Below are 15,771 nucleotides of genomic sequence, written 5' to 3'. Positions count from 1 at the left end.
TTTTTCATTTTTTTCTTTTTGTCTACATGTGCTGTCAACAGATCAAACCGGCTGGTATTTTGGCAGCGTGTATGTTTATACTTGTGGCTTTTTTCAGACCCCTAAGTTGTCTTATTGAGCTGCCCAGAAAAACATCTTTGTGAGAGAGAGGGCAGTCGGGTAAACACATTCTGAACACAGACGCACTTTGAGCGTCTCCAAAGTCACAGAGTCCAGGAGCGGCTGTGGGTGAAAGCTCAAGTAGACCACACGGTTGAAGCAACAGTGTGTAGGCCGAAAGGGAAATGGGCAAATGGTGGGTGAGAGTCTTCAGGGGCTTCTCGTTGCCAGAGTTGTACCGCGCTGGGCTCTCTTTAAAGTTCAAGTTCTTAGACAGTGACGACAGATAGTGGAACAGTTTGTGTTTGGGTGGGTGTGTTCGAGGGTGTGTGTGTGAAAGGGTAAATGGAAGTGACTGGATTAGCTTGGACATTCATACATGTCACAAATGGGGCAAACATTTGATCAATGGGAATAAATACTGTAGTGACGCACATGATGATTGAAAAGAAAAAAACGTCTTAAAAACAAGATGGATTTTCTTGAGAAGTTTATGTTGTCAAGCATGTTTTTTTTCTTGTCTTTTTTTTATTTTGTTCGATGTTTACTTATCGCAAGGAATTCGGAATTGATCTCCCAGTGAGGTATAGGGAAAAAAAATCTAGATGTATAGATAAAAATGAATAAATAAATTCAATGTTTTAAAGTATTTTGCTTCGCAAGTAAATCAATCTTGTTTAAAGATTTTCTTTTTTTCTGGGAAACAAGACAAAAAACCAATCATTATATATATATTAAATATTGAATCATTTTTGCGGGTGCAGGTCCAAAAGGTTTTTTTGTGCAGCTGGCTGAGTAAACTGAGCAATTACACATGGAAATATGAAACGTGCTGGTCATTACATTAATATAAACTTTCCCCCCGTTTTCTACTCAGAGACTGAAAGCCGCTCTTGCCCACCATCCAGGGGGCATGTCGAATGGCAGCATGAACTCCATGGGTCACATGATGGAGATGATGTCATCGCGGCAAGAGCAGAGCGGTCACCACCACCTGCACCCTCACCAGCACATGCAGGGCCCACCTCACGGATACCCACACCATGCCCACCATCACCACCCCAGCCATGCACAGAGCAGTCATCACCACCAACAGAACCACGGGCACCACAACTCCCACCCGCCCCACCTTCACCAAACACACGGACATCAGACTTCTCCACACCAATCCATGCACTCCGGTGCTTCACAGGTACTGAGAATGGGTTGAGATGCCATGAGGGTAATATTTGGGCTGAATGAAGTAGAGTACAAGTGATGTGCAGATGGATGTAGGCGGGTTTAGACATTGCAAATTCTGAGCTTCCAACTAAAAGCGAAAATAAAACTTCTACCTTCTAAGGATAATGTTATGCATCCACTTAGAATTCAGTGCAGGTTTCGACCAGGGCACTCTGAAACGTGCGACTGAATCCATCTTTTTGTGATTCACAAATTCTGACCCCAAGGTATTATTAAGCCAAAGAAGTGGGCCTGTATACATTCAAACCATCAAAGCCACGCGTTTTCCATCGGCCTCCAGAAACCTGTAATGATCTAAAGACGGCAAACACAGCCAACTGCCAAGCATATGTCAAAGAAGCTTTTTGTGAACCTTGTGCATTGGTAATGGCCCTGTTTCTCATGGTGTCGCGGAGCATTGGTTTGAGTGGACGTGCACGGTGGAAAACTGGGCCCTGACACCTCTTTATGAGGGTGGGGCAGCCTGTAAATCACACTGCTGTTTCTCACACCCAGACGTCCATCATAGGGTTGCGTGGCCACGTGTACAGGGCACATGTTGTTTTAGAGAAAACTCCCAGACACGAACTTGGAGCGGTCCAAGCGTGGGGTGCACTGATTGGTCCGAGAAGAGAGACTGTAGACAGGTGTTTGGCCGGCAGCCAGGCTTTTGATGCCTCGTTGCAGAATCTAACATTGTTGTCCCGTTACAGCTATCTCCAGCTGCGCAGCAAATGCAGCCAACGCAGACCCTTCATTCCCCGCCGCCCAGCGGAGGTCGCCGCAGACGGGTGGTGGACGAGGACCCGGACGAGCGCAGGCGAAAGTTTCTGGAGAGGAATCGGGCAGCCGCCACACGCTGCCGGCAAAAGAGGAAAGTGTGGGTTATATCTCTAGAAAAAAAAGCAGAGGAACTCACCCAAACCAACATGCAACTCCAGGTAAAAGCTCCGCCGATCGTTCACACTCTTCTTCTCCTCAGCTGAAATGCTGCGCTCTTAAGCGTTAAATGCGCTTGGGGACACACACTGAGATGTATTTCACACGGGGATTCGTATTTCACTCTGTATTAGCTTACTCTAGACCACAGAAGCTCATAAACACCATTCATTTGACAGCTGAAGCTACTGTAGAGGGAGAGCAGGCGTTACCGGCTGTGTGGAGGGTAGGGTCAATGGGTTATGGAGGTCTGCAGAGTAACCAGAGCACAACCAGCTGCATCTGAATGTGTGGTTTGTCGGCCAGTAAAACCCCAGAACATCACAGAGCATCTCTGCTCAGAGAGGTTGAACATGTTCCTTTCGACTCTCAATCGACCATGAGATTTACCTGAAAGATTGATGCCATGTGTCAGGCTATGTTTAGTGGATATGTGTGTGTATGCTGCACTCAACCTACACATCAGGCCACATCACAAGCCTCTTTTAATCGTATTATTCATATTCACTGCAGTAATCTGAGCTCCATTTCACAAAATACAGTATTGTCGCTTTGTCACTTTGCTGAGGCTTTTCCCAATTTGACTTGCACAGCCCCCGGAGCGACCTTAGGTTAACCCTCTTGCGCAAGTGCGCATGCTCCTTCTCCTGTTCTCCATGCTGCCGCATGGGCATATTGGTTGCTTTTCCGGGAGAATTGTCCAATAAAAGACTCCAAAACAGTTTTATATGTTTGCCAAAACTTTCCGAAACCTGTACGATCATTGAGCACAGAAATACTACGTTAAATAACTCGTTTTTTTACAAGTTGACCATGTTAAGCATGAGAAGACAGCACGTTTACCATTGTAAAGAAGTCAGAATGCATGGAAAACTGTTGCACGGCCGCTTTAAATAGGTGAGACAGAATGCACATAGACGCATTTACGCCTTAACGTTTTAATAATCCCACCGTTCAGGATTGCTTTCATTCACTTCCCAGTCACAGACAGGTTCTTATCTAACAAACGTTCTTGAAACTACACCGTTGTTTTGTAACCATTCTGCCAGCTGGTTTAATCAAATTCAAGAACATTTTCTTATCAGACGCTGTGTTGTCCAAATGCAATGACAAGGAATTTACAGCCCCTTTATTATTAGGTTTGCTAATGCGACTCAGGCTTGTTGCTCTTGAATTTTAAGCCTCTTGTGGAAGATTTAAGACTCACAGTCCCTCTTTTTCTGGCATAATTTTGTTAAGTTTTATATGGGTTTATGACAACACCCATATAATGCAGATGAGCGTAAACATGTGCACCTTTGTCTAGATTTGTTTGCATGCTAAGAATCTGAGAGACAAGATTTCTCAAATATGTTTTACAATTCAAAACATGAGGGACTTTTAAAGGAGAACAAATCTTTAACAATTAAATCCAGGGCTGGTCCAAACTGTACTGTGTGCACAAAACGTATCCTCAGTGAACTGAACATGCATACAATGTGTCATGGTGGAGGATAATTAGGTTTGATGAACTCATATTTTGACACACTAGTAAAAAAAGTGTTTTATTTCTGTATCCAAAGTGTTGGATTAAAGAATATTCATAAATTCTTGTAAGCCCTCAGGGAATGTTTGAAAGTGTAAGTGTATCTGTTGTGTTTGTTGGCAGAACGAGGTCACCATGCTGAAGAATGAGGTGACGCAACTGAAACAGCTTTTATTAACACATAAGGACTGTCCCATCACAGCCATGCAGAAGGAGTCTCAAGGTTACCTCAGTGAGTACCGACACACACATACACACTGTCAGAGGTGACACCACGTAGCCTAATGGTGGATGTATATTCTTGTGTCTATTTTAGTATAGAGTAGTATATATTAGTCTACAGTACTGTATACGCCCACTGATATAGATACTATTGACATTTTGAAATGTATGGAGGTTGCCACTCCCTGGTTTTATTCTGATGGGGAAAACCATAGACTGTAAAAAATATGGACGTAGGGTCCGTGATATCTTCCGTAGGTTTCTGAAGAGCCTTTTTTAAGCCAAAGGTGTGGTCGAGGCGCCCACTGCCATCTTGGCAGTGCGTCATGGCATGTCAACTCCTGCAAAACTGAAAATGAGCAAAGAGACGGGAGAGGGGTGGAGCTAAAACCATGCCTGCCACCTGTCACTCAAAGGGGCCACACCCTTAATTATGCAAAACTTTAAGACTTAAAGTCCCAGTGAAAAAAAATTACAAGCCTATTTTTTCATGAAATAGTGCAGCATTTATTGTAAATAGTTTATCAATGTGGGTCATTCTCCTTTTTAAAATCGTGTGGCCTCATAATCTACAGTTAAAATCTGAAAACACTTCTGTCCTGTAGTGACTATCCATCTTAAATGACGTATGTTAGACGGCTTGGGTAGAGCGTCGGTTAACTCCTCCACTTCAACTGTCAGTCTGCTGCCAGTACCATTTCAAAATTCAACAAAATGATACATCCAATCAAATCGCAGAGAAAGACGAAAGCCACGCCCACTATTTTTCTCATTAAAAATTCCATTTAACTCAGAAATGTGTCAAAAGCAATCGCAACTTCCGGTTCACGGGGACTTTAATATAATTTCCCCCCCTCACAGTTGTCATGAAGGGCACAATTAGCTGTATAAACCAAAACCACAATTTGTACCAGGCTGTAAAAAAGTTTTTATGTGCTGTAAAGTTGGGAATTTTAACATTCGACTCTGTTTTGGAGCCAGTCTCTAGCGGCCAGTCCACGAATTCCAGCTTAAGTCAACTCTGTGTTAACCCCAAAAGGCAACCTTCAGGTCTTTCTCATAAAACCGTCATTGAAAGTCTTGTTGCCTTGTAGTGCTTGTGGGGCAGGAAAAGAGCCCTTTAACATTATAAAATGATAAATGTACCGTATTTACCTTACCTAGGTGATGTGTTGTGGGAACATATTTCTAAATTTTTTAAATCATCAGTAATCCAGAATGAAGTTTTAAAATGTATGACATTATGATTTTGTTATGTTTGGAAAAGGAAGGAACGAAGAAAACTAAAGTTAAAAAATAAGATGTCGAATCAAATGTGTATTGCATCTCACAAGAAAATTGTCAGTTTTGCTCACATCTTCCCTTTTTCAAATTTTTATTTTTGTTCTTGTTTGTCTCAGAGTTTCAGAACAATTCCACAGAAATTCTATATAATCTCAAATATTACTCAAAATTATCTGTGCTGTGGTATCCTCAATAATTTTAAAGCTCTTTCATTATATAGACAATAGTATTGGGACGTCCTCTTCTAATAAACATGTTTATCTATTACAATTATTTCAATCAAAACAAATAGTAATGCTATTCTATACAATACAATATAGACCGTTTCATTGGACGCGCGCGCCAGGACTGCAGTTGACTTCCGGTCTGTCTTTGGCTAGTGTCTAAAAATACATTTATATTTTACTAAATTTATGTTAATATACATTTTTGTTATTATTTTATTGCATAATAATTGTATTAAATAAACGATTTGTTGAATTTTGTTGTATGTTCATTTTATTGAATAAACAATTTGTTGAATAGGTCTTTTGGTCGCATTTAAAGGGGTAATATGACACGGCTAAAACAAATTTAATCGTTTGTTTAAGATGTAATGCAATGCAATGTGTAATGCAATGTGTATAAAAGATTTAAGGTTCAAAATCGGTTTAAGGTTCACCCTTTGCCTCTCTGAAACATGCAGAAAAAATGTACGTTTCTAATACATGTATGGGAAATTTATAAAGCATCAAAGACACAGAAAAACATGTATTCGTGACTTATTACCCTTTTAAAGAAACTGTATGGTACATTGACATCAAGCGGTTGAGCGATCAGAGTCTAAATTAAAAATATTGGAGCGACGAGTTTAGTCAAGTAATATTTCTTCTTGGTTTCTTTTGATTGTTATCAAAAAAATTTACAGGCACTCGGTTGTTGCACTCTAGTGTACCGGAAGTTAAGGGCAGTCCACGAACTCGTGCATGCGCAGTAATGTTTGTTTATGTTGTCACTTTGAAACGGTCTAAATAATTTTTTACATCTTTGTTGCAACATTTTGGAAGAGATTTTTTGTTCCGAAATGTGTTTGAGTGATAAGTGTTTAATATTTAGTCATACCAAAAGTGTTCAGCTAGATTCAGGTCTGGGCTTTATGCAGACTAGTCAAATTCCTCCACACTATTGAATCAATCATTTCATTATAAGTTGCACAGGGCCATTGTCACGTAATAGAAATTGACCCGGCCCAAAGTGTTGCTATCAAATTAGAATTAGTTCAAATTAGTGCTCTATCATTATATACTGTAGCATTAAGATATGTGCTCCCGGAAAATAAACCTTTTCACTAGAAGGGACCGTCCCAATCCTTCCCTCCCTATAGTGCATGTCAACAGTTCTTTTATTTATTTAACTTAAGGAAAAGAAAGAGCAAATCGGAACAATGCAGATTGATGGCTGGATGAATGGACATCTTCATCTCTCCTCTCATACCTCAGGTCCAGAGAGCAGTCCGGCAGGAAGCCCCACCTCTGCTACCCAGCAGCAGGTCATTCAGCACAATACCATCACCACCTCCAGCACGGCACCCAATCACCGCACAGATATTAACCCCATCCACTAGTGACTCGAACCCTCTGCCACCAGGCCCCAACGCTCTCCCACGCCGGACATCTTGAGTGCAAACTACAGACAGACATACACCTCTGTGCCTCCGTGGCAGCTTTTTCTTCTGGTCTTGGTTCACAATTTGTTTAGTTTCGTTTGTTCTGTTTGTTTTGTTACCATTTGAGTCCACCGAAAAAAGGAAGTCTCACTTTGTCAAGAAAATGGCTGACGGATTGTTGTGGCAACACGAGCTCTACATCTGTTCCTGGATCACGACTGGACTACTGCCTTTACAAATGAACAAAACATAAATAGTAGTACGGTGTGTTTGTGCTATGAATTTTCCATTGCCAAAAAGATGCTGTTTGTATCCTTTTTGTTTGTGTTAGGAGTTTATAATAATAACTCTCACATTCCCCCTTTCATCTCATTTAAATGGAGAAATTAGGAAAGTCATTCTCCATTTGGTTATGATCATGAAGGTAAACCGAAGCAATATGAATCTCCGATGTGCTCTGCAATCTGATTGTCTTTTCTTACTAACTCGGACCAGCATCTAAATCCAATTACGCTCAGCCTATTAGCATTTTGACATTTCAGATATCATTTAAAAAGTAACAAATGTTTGAGCTATCTCTATGAAACAAAACAGCTTTGACGTCTAAGCTGATAAAGGTCATGTTAATGGAATGCTTATATCAAGCTGACACAAGTTACTTGAGATTTCTGGGTTTCCCAGTGAGATCCCAGTCATGTTGCTCTATATATATGAGCAACAGGAAGACATTTTACCCGGCTTTTACGTTTTACATCTACAACCCTGGCTCTTATCAATTTGGATACTATCACTACTTACTGAATTTAATTTAGTTGCAGTATCTGTTTAATATCAGTTGTTGGACTGAAAACCACAGCTTTGATTGCTGTTAAGTGCTTATTCGTGGTCATTTCCGACCACATGCGAAACATCGTCAGTTCATTTAATCTTGCATCAATATAATGCTGTCGAACAAAAGAAGGCTTTTGTTTTACCTGAGGCTATGGAAAACCTCCACGAGGGCCAAGAACATTATTACATGCAAGCTTGAGTTTTGGCTCTGAGTATTGTTTGGATCTTCATCTGGCATTTTTACGTAGGAATAAATGTAATCCCAAAATCAAAGGATATATTTTGATATGTCCTATTTTATATTAATGGATCATGGACCATAGGAAATTCTGCTGTATAGTCTTGAAATTTGGGGACCCACTGTTCTGTCCTGGAAATATGTACTGTTGTACTGGAGATGTTAATATACAGATAGCAGCTTACTGTTATAATGACATTCCAATGTAAAACATTTGTGTCCTTTGCGTAGCTTTTAAGAGGTGCGTGATATACCTCAAGAGTGTATGATCATGGACCAACGGTCCAGCAGCTGACTGACGCTTTGAGATATTGAGTGCTGAGTGAATCCCGAATAAGGTTTATCCCTTTACTTGCAGCTTTCTTGTCTTGCAGACGACAAGCAGTTTTGCTGGCTTTTGTTTTTCTCTCGGCTGCAAAAATGTAGCATTTTACTCTTTCTATGCACTAGTTGTCCCTACTGTCCAAATGTCACTATGTGCCTGAATTTTTCTGTCTTCAGTACTTACCTATAAAGAATTTCAGTCATTATTAATTCCAATAACTTGGTTATACTGCATTTTTCAATTGAGGTTGAACTCTCATGCCTTGCTTTTATTTTTTGTAATTCTTTGTTTCATTTTCTTTTGTTTTGGTTGATGTTGTAAACTTTCTTGAACCGTGGAGGCCTGAGAACAAAATCAGAATTTCCCATTGACCCCCAGGTCAGCTGGATTTGTCTCATCTTGTGTAAAATGACGAAACCAAAAGATTTCGCCTCTGCTGATAAAGGCCTTTATTCCAGCAGCTAAGCTCAGAACTGTTTCATGTTCTTTAAGGGATTTTTAGCTCCCTATAAACGAAACATAAAGTTTCCCTTCGCCTTTCCTCGCAACACTGTGTTCGGGACACGAGCCTCCATGCTGAGAGGTGGAAATCTTGTAGCTGTCTATGCACTTTGACCTCTGTGTGCAGAGGATGGAATAGCCATATAGAAGACTCAGTGATACCCTGTTCCCACACCAGCGAGAGCCAGCCACTGTCATTCAATGGAGACTGGAGCAAAACAGAGTCCAGATGTAAGTGTGACCCGAGTGTTTGGTTTAGGCACGTTTGGAAACATGCTCCTATAGCTTTAAGACTTTTCAAATTAAACGACGTGTATTTTTTGTCATTGTCAATTTTCTCGTCTTCTCTCCAAGCAACTTTTCGGTGCATGAAGCAGTGTTCGTAGGTTTTGTATTGGAGCCTGAGATCTGTGTATGCATGCGTTTTCACTCCCATTGCCGTAGACATCTCAGACCTACACTTACAAGTTTTGCAGTGTGTTTAGGCCACATTAGGATGTTATGGTGATGGGATGGGTTTGTTAAACAGCCGTTTTAAACACATTTCTGTGGAGGACCAAATATTCATAAAATCCTTCAGCAGCAAGGACATTAAACTGTCTAAAGCTGTGTTGAATTTTATCTCCATCTTTTTATATGTCTCTTTATTTAGATTTAGAACCACATCTTTTGTCCAAGAAACTCACTCATACACACAGAAATATACTCAACTGGAAAAAATTTCATGCCCACACTAACAGACATTAATCTCAATTTGTTGATTTGGCACCAGTCTTTGTTATGGTGGGTGGATGAACATGTATTTTGTAAAAGCATTCTTAGAAGATGGAGGGAGACTTTTTTGTGCGCGCAAGTATATGTGTGCTTTTGTGTGTGTAGGTTCTTATTTTTAGGTGGAGGACAATGAATACACATTAATAAACTATAAAGGTATCATTGCAGTGAAACTATAAATAATGTAAAAATTCTCATTCATTTTTGTAATCTTGTTCCTGTATTGCAACCACCTTTCTTTTTGAAAGGAGTACGTGTTTGGTACTTGTTTGTAAATAATGTTTGCATAGCACTTGCGGTCTTCAAGTATTCTTGTTAATTTCTGAGCTAAATAATTGCATTGTTCGTTACACATAAAGAATTCATGAATTCACACACGCTTGCATAACTTTGTACATTTTATATGTTTATTAATGCCTTGAATAGTTTTTTGTTTATGCAAATGTACAGATGTGAGATCACAACAGCTATATTACGATATGAAAATAAAGCACTTGTTCTGTAACAAAGTCTTGCCAATGAATGATTCTGTCATTGTCATAAAGGATTAAAAGTTGTGTAGCATTTTATAAACTGTATAAAAAAGTAGGAGACAAAATCTATCATCACACATAAAATGTGTGTATGATACATGTAAGTACATCTGCTGGCATACACTATAATCTTCTAAAAGCTAAAAGCTCTTTTCATGTATATAACTTTCATAAAGTGTATTTGGCTAATTGTTTAATGTAGGCATACTAGAGACCTCTGCTGGACAGATTGAGCAACCGTTTGTAAAAATTATGCTTATGTCCTGGAACAAATTCAATTGGGTTCAAAGAACATGTTTACAAATTCTAGACAAAAGAATGTCTACCTTGAAGTTCCTAAAATATATAATAATTTGAATTAAAAGGTTACAACACAATTCCTACAGTAACATTTGTGTATAGTTTTGGTGAGTTTACTATTTCTAAAATGTAGGAATATGTGAATACAGAATGATTGACCCTAAACTTTTCTTAGCATGACTGTTGTGATATTTGTGAGAAATATTTAAATATTGGAAAATTACCATATTTTCTCGAGTCCTATGTATGTTAAATAACCCATTTAAAGTCAGAGATACGGTATATACTATATATCTTAAAAAAAGGTTCATTCCTTTTTTCATCAGTGTCTATGGATCCATAAATAAGCTTTAAAGGTATAGTTCACCCAATAATAAAAAGAAGATATTTTGAAGAATGTTGTTAACTGCCCCATTCACTTGCATTGGTTGAGTCCATACAATAGAAGAGAAAGTGGGCTTTCATTAAAATATCTTCTTTTGTGTTCTGCGTCAAAATAATCCTGTAACGCTCCCTTAAAAGACTTGAAAGGTTGTTTGGGAAGCCTACAGCATCACTGCAAAAAAATTCATTTGTATAAAGAAATTTATTTTAAAATTTATTTAATTCAATTTATTTTAAAAATAACAAATAGAGATGGGATCAATTGTCGCCTTTCTGAATTTAGATTCACTGCGCAGTTCTAAAGCAGCCTGCTGTCTCCCCCTGCAGGACACTTAGTAAAAATGCTGCCAACAACGCAGTAGATATAAACAACAAATATATTTTAACAGATATTTCTTAAAACTCAGATTATGAGCTAAACCTGTTTGGGTTATACTGGTTTCAAACAACTATCTTAGTATCTTTTCTTTGGCACATTTCATTTGGCAGTGTTGTCCCTCTCTCATCCATGTGTTCGTGGCCAAACCCTGGACATACAGTACAATCTGCACAAGTACAGCCACTTCATGTATTATATTACCATACTTTACTGAAATTCCCACAATTTATTGAAACAGTAAGACATGCTACTTGCAGTAAACACATAACAGCCATAAAAATAAAATCACATCAACGGATTGATGAACGTCAAATGCTGGTCAAAAAGTAAAAGATGACAAGACTAAAGCAGTACATACTATCAAATCATCCTTTAATCAAAAACAAATACAATAAAAACAGTCTCTGCAAATTCAACATACAGCAGCCAATTAAAAACAAATCCCTGACCCGTTTCATAATAAAACAAAGCGATTGCAATGAAATGTTACACAACTAAACACAGATTCATTCAGTGGTCACTTTCAATCTGATTTTAGTGCTTCAGGGTGATGAGAATCCATCTGTAGAGAGGAATCTATCAATCATGACGAATGATCTCTCTGGTTGGTCGTAAGGCAAAATATGCCCGCCTCCCCTGATAATCACCTGAATAGCAGAGAACGGAGAAATAATATATATGTCATACATATACTGATAGTCTGCGATCCACTTTATTCTTACTGTCCTATGACAATATATTAAAATGGCCAAGTAATATAAAAATAAAGAAACCCTCACCTGGAAGAACTCCTTCACTTGTCGTACATAACCTGCCACTTCAGTATCACCAGGCTGTACCTTCCAGGGGAAGCGCTCTGCTTTTGTATACTCGTCTGCTCCAGACCATTTTACGGTGGGCAGGAAGCGTTCGGTCAGAGGTGCTGCAACAATGACATCAAGTTGTCCGCTATAGATTAACACCTGTGGGCACACAACCAACAAATCCATTTGAGAGCTGATCTTCATATACAGACAGAGTTCAACAAATCCACCAATAAGGATTTTACATTGTTTTTTAATCAAGCCAAATTAATGGTTAAATGTGATGAAAGGGTTACTATGCTCTTATAACCGTCGCAGACGTTTTCTTACTCTATAGTTGTCCATGAGAACACCCAACCATGGCTTTATGGACTTCATGACATCCTGAAGCAGATGCTTCTCAACCTCAGAGCCATCATTGAATGTGAGATTGCCGACATGGATGGAACGGCGAACCTCCGGAAGAGTCACAAATGAAGAAAAATACTCCTGATCTGGAGGTTCCTGTTTAGAGAATTACACAGAATGAGACATCAAATTCCCAAGTTTTTGATAGACAATGATGGCTACCCTGTAGTTTGTGGATCTCTTAGTACCTGACACTGCATGTAGTTGAAGTAGTTGGTGCAGCCAGTGGCATTTTGGTAGAATGAGGGATAAGGAGCGACATCACCGTTCAGTAAACTGTCAAACACCTGATAGAGAGAGAGGGAGGGAGAGACAAATATACAAGAGAGAAGAGATGACATTCTTAGTCCTGTCAATCAGGTTTCAGCTGCTCCAATGAAAGGAAAATCATTCATACATAACAGGGACCATGTTTTATTGGAAACATTTTAATACATTACAATCAAATAAATAAAGTTTCTCAATATAATTGTCTTATTGACAGTACAGATATTCATATATGGTTGGGATCATTACACTAACCTCAAATGCTTCCACCCATCTCTGTTCCTGGATGAGTTTGACTCCTGTATCCGTTTGCATCTTTACATACTGCCTCTGCAGCTCATCCACCAGGCCCGTCTGGTAGAGGAAATCTGCATAACCGCCCAGCATCTGAGACGGAGAGGATCAGGAAAATTGTTTTTGTCCACACAATGACACGTAGTAAATCATTTTCTAATGCTTTAAAAAAAATACCAGCTCAGGGTCACACAGACCGTCTCCGATGGCAACTCCTTTGAAGTTAATCTTTACTTTGGCAGAGGGATTGTTCTTGTGGATGTAGTAACCAATTGCTGGAACATACTTTCCTGCGTATGACTGTGGATGAAAAGTTTCAAAGAGTCATGGGGTGAGATATTTGGATTCTGAATGCATTAACAGTATCGATTTCCTCACCTCGCCTGTGGCATAAAACGGATTGGCCTGAAACTCACTAAAAATCTGAAAGAACTGAATCAGGGCACTGCAGTAAAAAAAAAAAACTAGTTATTTATCACACGTGGAAATAAAAATAAATTTTTAAAGGGAAATATTACAGCGAACATTTTACCTGTACAAGTCTCTGCCTACATCGTCCTGGTTTTGGGCAAATCCTCGATCATCCTGAGTGAAGCTCCACCCTGTGCCAACCTTACATAAAAATAATCATCTAATTTAAATAAAGCTACCAGAGACTCTGGTCACACATATGATAGTCGCTAAAAATGAGCTCACCGGGTTATCGATGTACAGAACCGAGTAGCGTGATGTCCAGGGGAAATCTCTGTAGCCCACTAAAGAAAGACACACATTAAACCATTACCATTCAAATTTACATTTAAGTTATTGAATCAATTGTTATATAATATTTACAGTCGTTTTTACCAAGATATGTCGGCACATAATTTACTTCAAAGTGCTGTTTAGGCAGAACAAATACTCTAGTTACAATAATAGTCCTGTTGTAGAACCAGTTAGAGGAAGTAAAACTGTGCCACAAGTCATCAAAAAACATGACTACTGATATAAAATCACATTGCTCAGTAAATAGCCAAACTTGAGTAACATATTAATAAATAACCATCAATATTCACAGACAGATTATAATTTGCATTTAAAGCATGAACATGCTAAATTTCATCAATTTGAATAATTGTGCTCACATGTGAAGTTTTTATAAACAAAGTATGGGCCGTGCTCCACAAACAGGCCAAACATTGACGTCCCACCAGGTCCTCCCTGCAGCCACAACAGCACTGGAGCGGTCTCTGGTCTCACCTAAACACAGATATACATCAAACATAATCACTTAAATACACCAGTGACCTGGCAAAAAAGGCTTACACAACCTTCAAAAAAAACCCAAGAATGCAATAAATCTGACAAACAGAAGTTAGCAGTCAGCAGACGTGTCTTATCTTTAGTGCTGTGGTAAGGACAACTTTACAATAAAACAAAAATGTACTGTATGTTTAACCTGTCAGATTGTTACCTGTGCAGGGAAGAACCAGAAGAAAAGGTTACTGTTGTAAGTCTTGTTCACAGTGAGATATCCAGAGAAACTCTTGACATTGGCACCGGGTAGAGGACCCACCAAACTCAGTTTTCTGGCTATATGTTCACAAATAAACAGATTCACTGGCATGAACTTGGATTATTTTATCATCAAACTGACATGACCTTGCATAATGAAATCATCTTATTAATCAGACTGAAATTTAGAAAAGCACACCTTCTTCTATCTTGCCTTCCTCCAGATAGGGAGTGAGAATAAGAGGTTTGCCCGGGTCGGCTCCATCATGTGACCCGCTCACACGCCGAGTTTTCCGGCAGAAGAATGAGGAGCAGCCGCGGGAGCAGACCGACTCCAGCACAGCCAGGAGACACAACAGTCGTAGAGTTTCCTTCAGCATTATACAGCAGTAACTACAGACAGCATAGAAATATGACACAGACATCAATGAGCAGGCATGATACTAAACGACTCTAGTTACCTTCTGCGTTTCAGTCTTTACAAGCTCAGACCTTTCCGACAACATAATGTCTTGCCGATAGTTTAAAAGAAAGAGTGAAAAATCTTTCCTGTCTCTATGTGTCACACTTGTTTAAATAACGTTATTCCCTTGATCACTAATTATATATTTACCTTAAAGATGGCAGTTAGAAATCCACAGACCGGCTACATAAGACTGTAGAAAATGCGACGAGGTTGTTTATGTCACGCTGTGTGGAAGTCATATGACTGTGGGGTTTGTCACGTGATCTAACCGTAGGGTACGTAAGAAATGACGTAAGAAATTCTTGCGGCGCCGCATGAACTCAAAACCGTTGCAAAAACCGACAGGTGGATGACATCACTTTATCGCGAGAGTGTAAAGAGCCTGTAGGATCTTGCGGCGCCGCATGACGTCGAAAACACCATTTAGACCGCTCATCGGCCGCTGGACCGTAGCCCAACGTGGCCGCCATCTTGGTCCTGGCAAAAGCCCACAATAAACGTCAAGGAACTGAACTGCCGTTTTTCTGAATTTAAAACAGTTATCTTGAGAAAACTTATTTATTGTAATAAAGAATCGTCCAGCATATTATTATTTGGCTTTTTTACTTAATTGTGCAGACATCACAAAAGGTTGTCCTTAACCAACTGTTAACTTACTGTTGACCAACATTTTAAGTATTTTATTTGCTATTACTATTACATTTTTTATTTACATTTTCTTCAGTAAAATACTAATGAAAATACTTTATTGGGGACAATGATTACACAGGCACAAAAATGATTTAATTGTTAATTACAATTGCATACATTGTGCCATTGATATTTTAAATATAAAATTG

At 39.2% G+C, this 15,771-nt stretch overlaps 2 protein-coding genes across 3 annotated transcripts in view; one reads left to right on the top strand and one right to left on the bottom strand.

The window, feature by feature from the left end:
• creb5b (cAMP responsive element binding protein 5b) overlaps positions 1–10,104 on the top strand; it is a 55,203-nt gene extending 45,099 nt beyond the window's left edge. The window contains exons 8-11 of one of the 2 annotated variants that reach the window (XM_056762972.1): positions 977–1,291; positions 2,034–2,261; positions 3,908–4,016; positions 6,769–10,104. In XM_056762972.1, coding sequence (XP_056618950.1) covers positions 977–1,291; positions 2,034–2,261; positions 3,908–4,016; positions 6,769–6,893 — 777 coding nt within the window. In that variant the 3' untranslated portion in view covers positions 6,894–10,104. Of the gene's footprint in view, positions 1–976; positions 1,292–2,033; positions 2,262–3,907; positions 4,017–6,689 lie in introns of both variants that reach the window. The other variant, XM_056762973.1, reaches the window with a different exon arrangement.
• A 1,451-nt stretch (positions 10,105–11,555) lies between these two features.
• cpvl (carboxypeptidase vitellogenic like) lies at positions 11,556–15,209 on the bottom strand. The gene is made up of 13 exons (XM_056762609.1): positions 15,080–15,209; positions 14,666–14,859; positions 14,426–14,544; positions 14,097–14,211; positions 13,669–13,727; positions 13,505–13,584; positions 13,351–13,417; positions 13,150–13,272; positions 12,934–13,065; positions 12,600–12,698; positions 12,334–12,507; positions 11,980–12,162; positions 11,556–11,847 (listed from the first exon to the last, which is right to left on the bottom strand). Exons 2-13 carry the CDS (start codon positions 14,844–14,846, stop codon positions 11,743–11,745), a joined length of 1,437 nt encoding a protein of 478 aa, XP_056618587.1. The 5' UTR covers positions 14,847–14,859; positions 15,080–15,209; the 3' UTR covers positions 11,556–11,742.
• Between the last annotated feature and the right edge of the window lie 562 nt (positions 15,210–15,771).

The sequence above is a fragment of the Triplophysa dalaica genome, chromosome 12, assembly GCF_015846415.1.
Source record: "Triplophysa dalaica isolate WHDGS20190420 chromosome 12, ASM1584641v1, whole genome shotgun sequence".
NCBI classification, from domain to species: Eukaryota; Metazoa; Chordata; class Actinopteri; order Cypriniformes; family Nemacheilidae; genus Triplophysa; species Triplophysa dalaica.
Note: the sequence above shows the minus strand (reverse complement) of the source record. Positions and strands in the feature narration are given on the sequence as shown.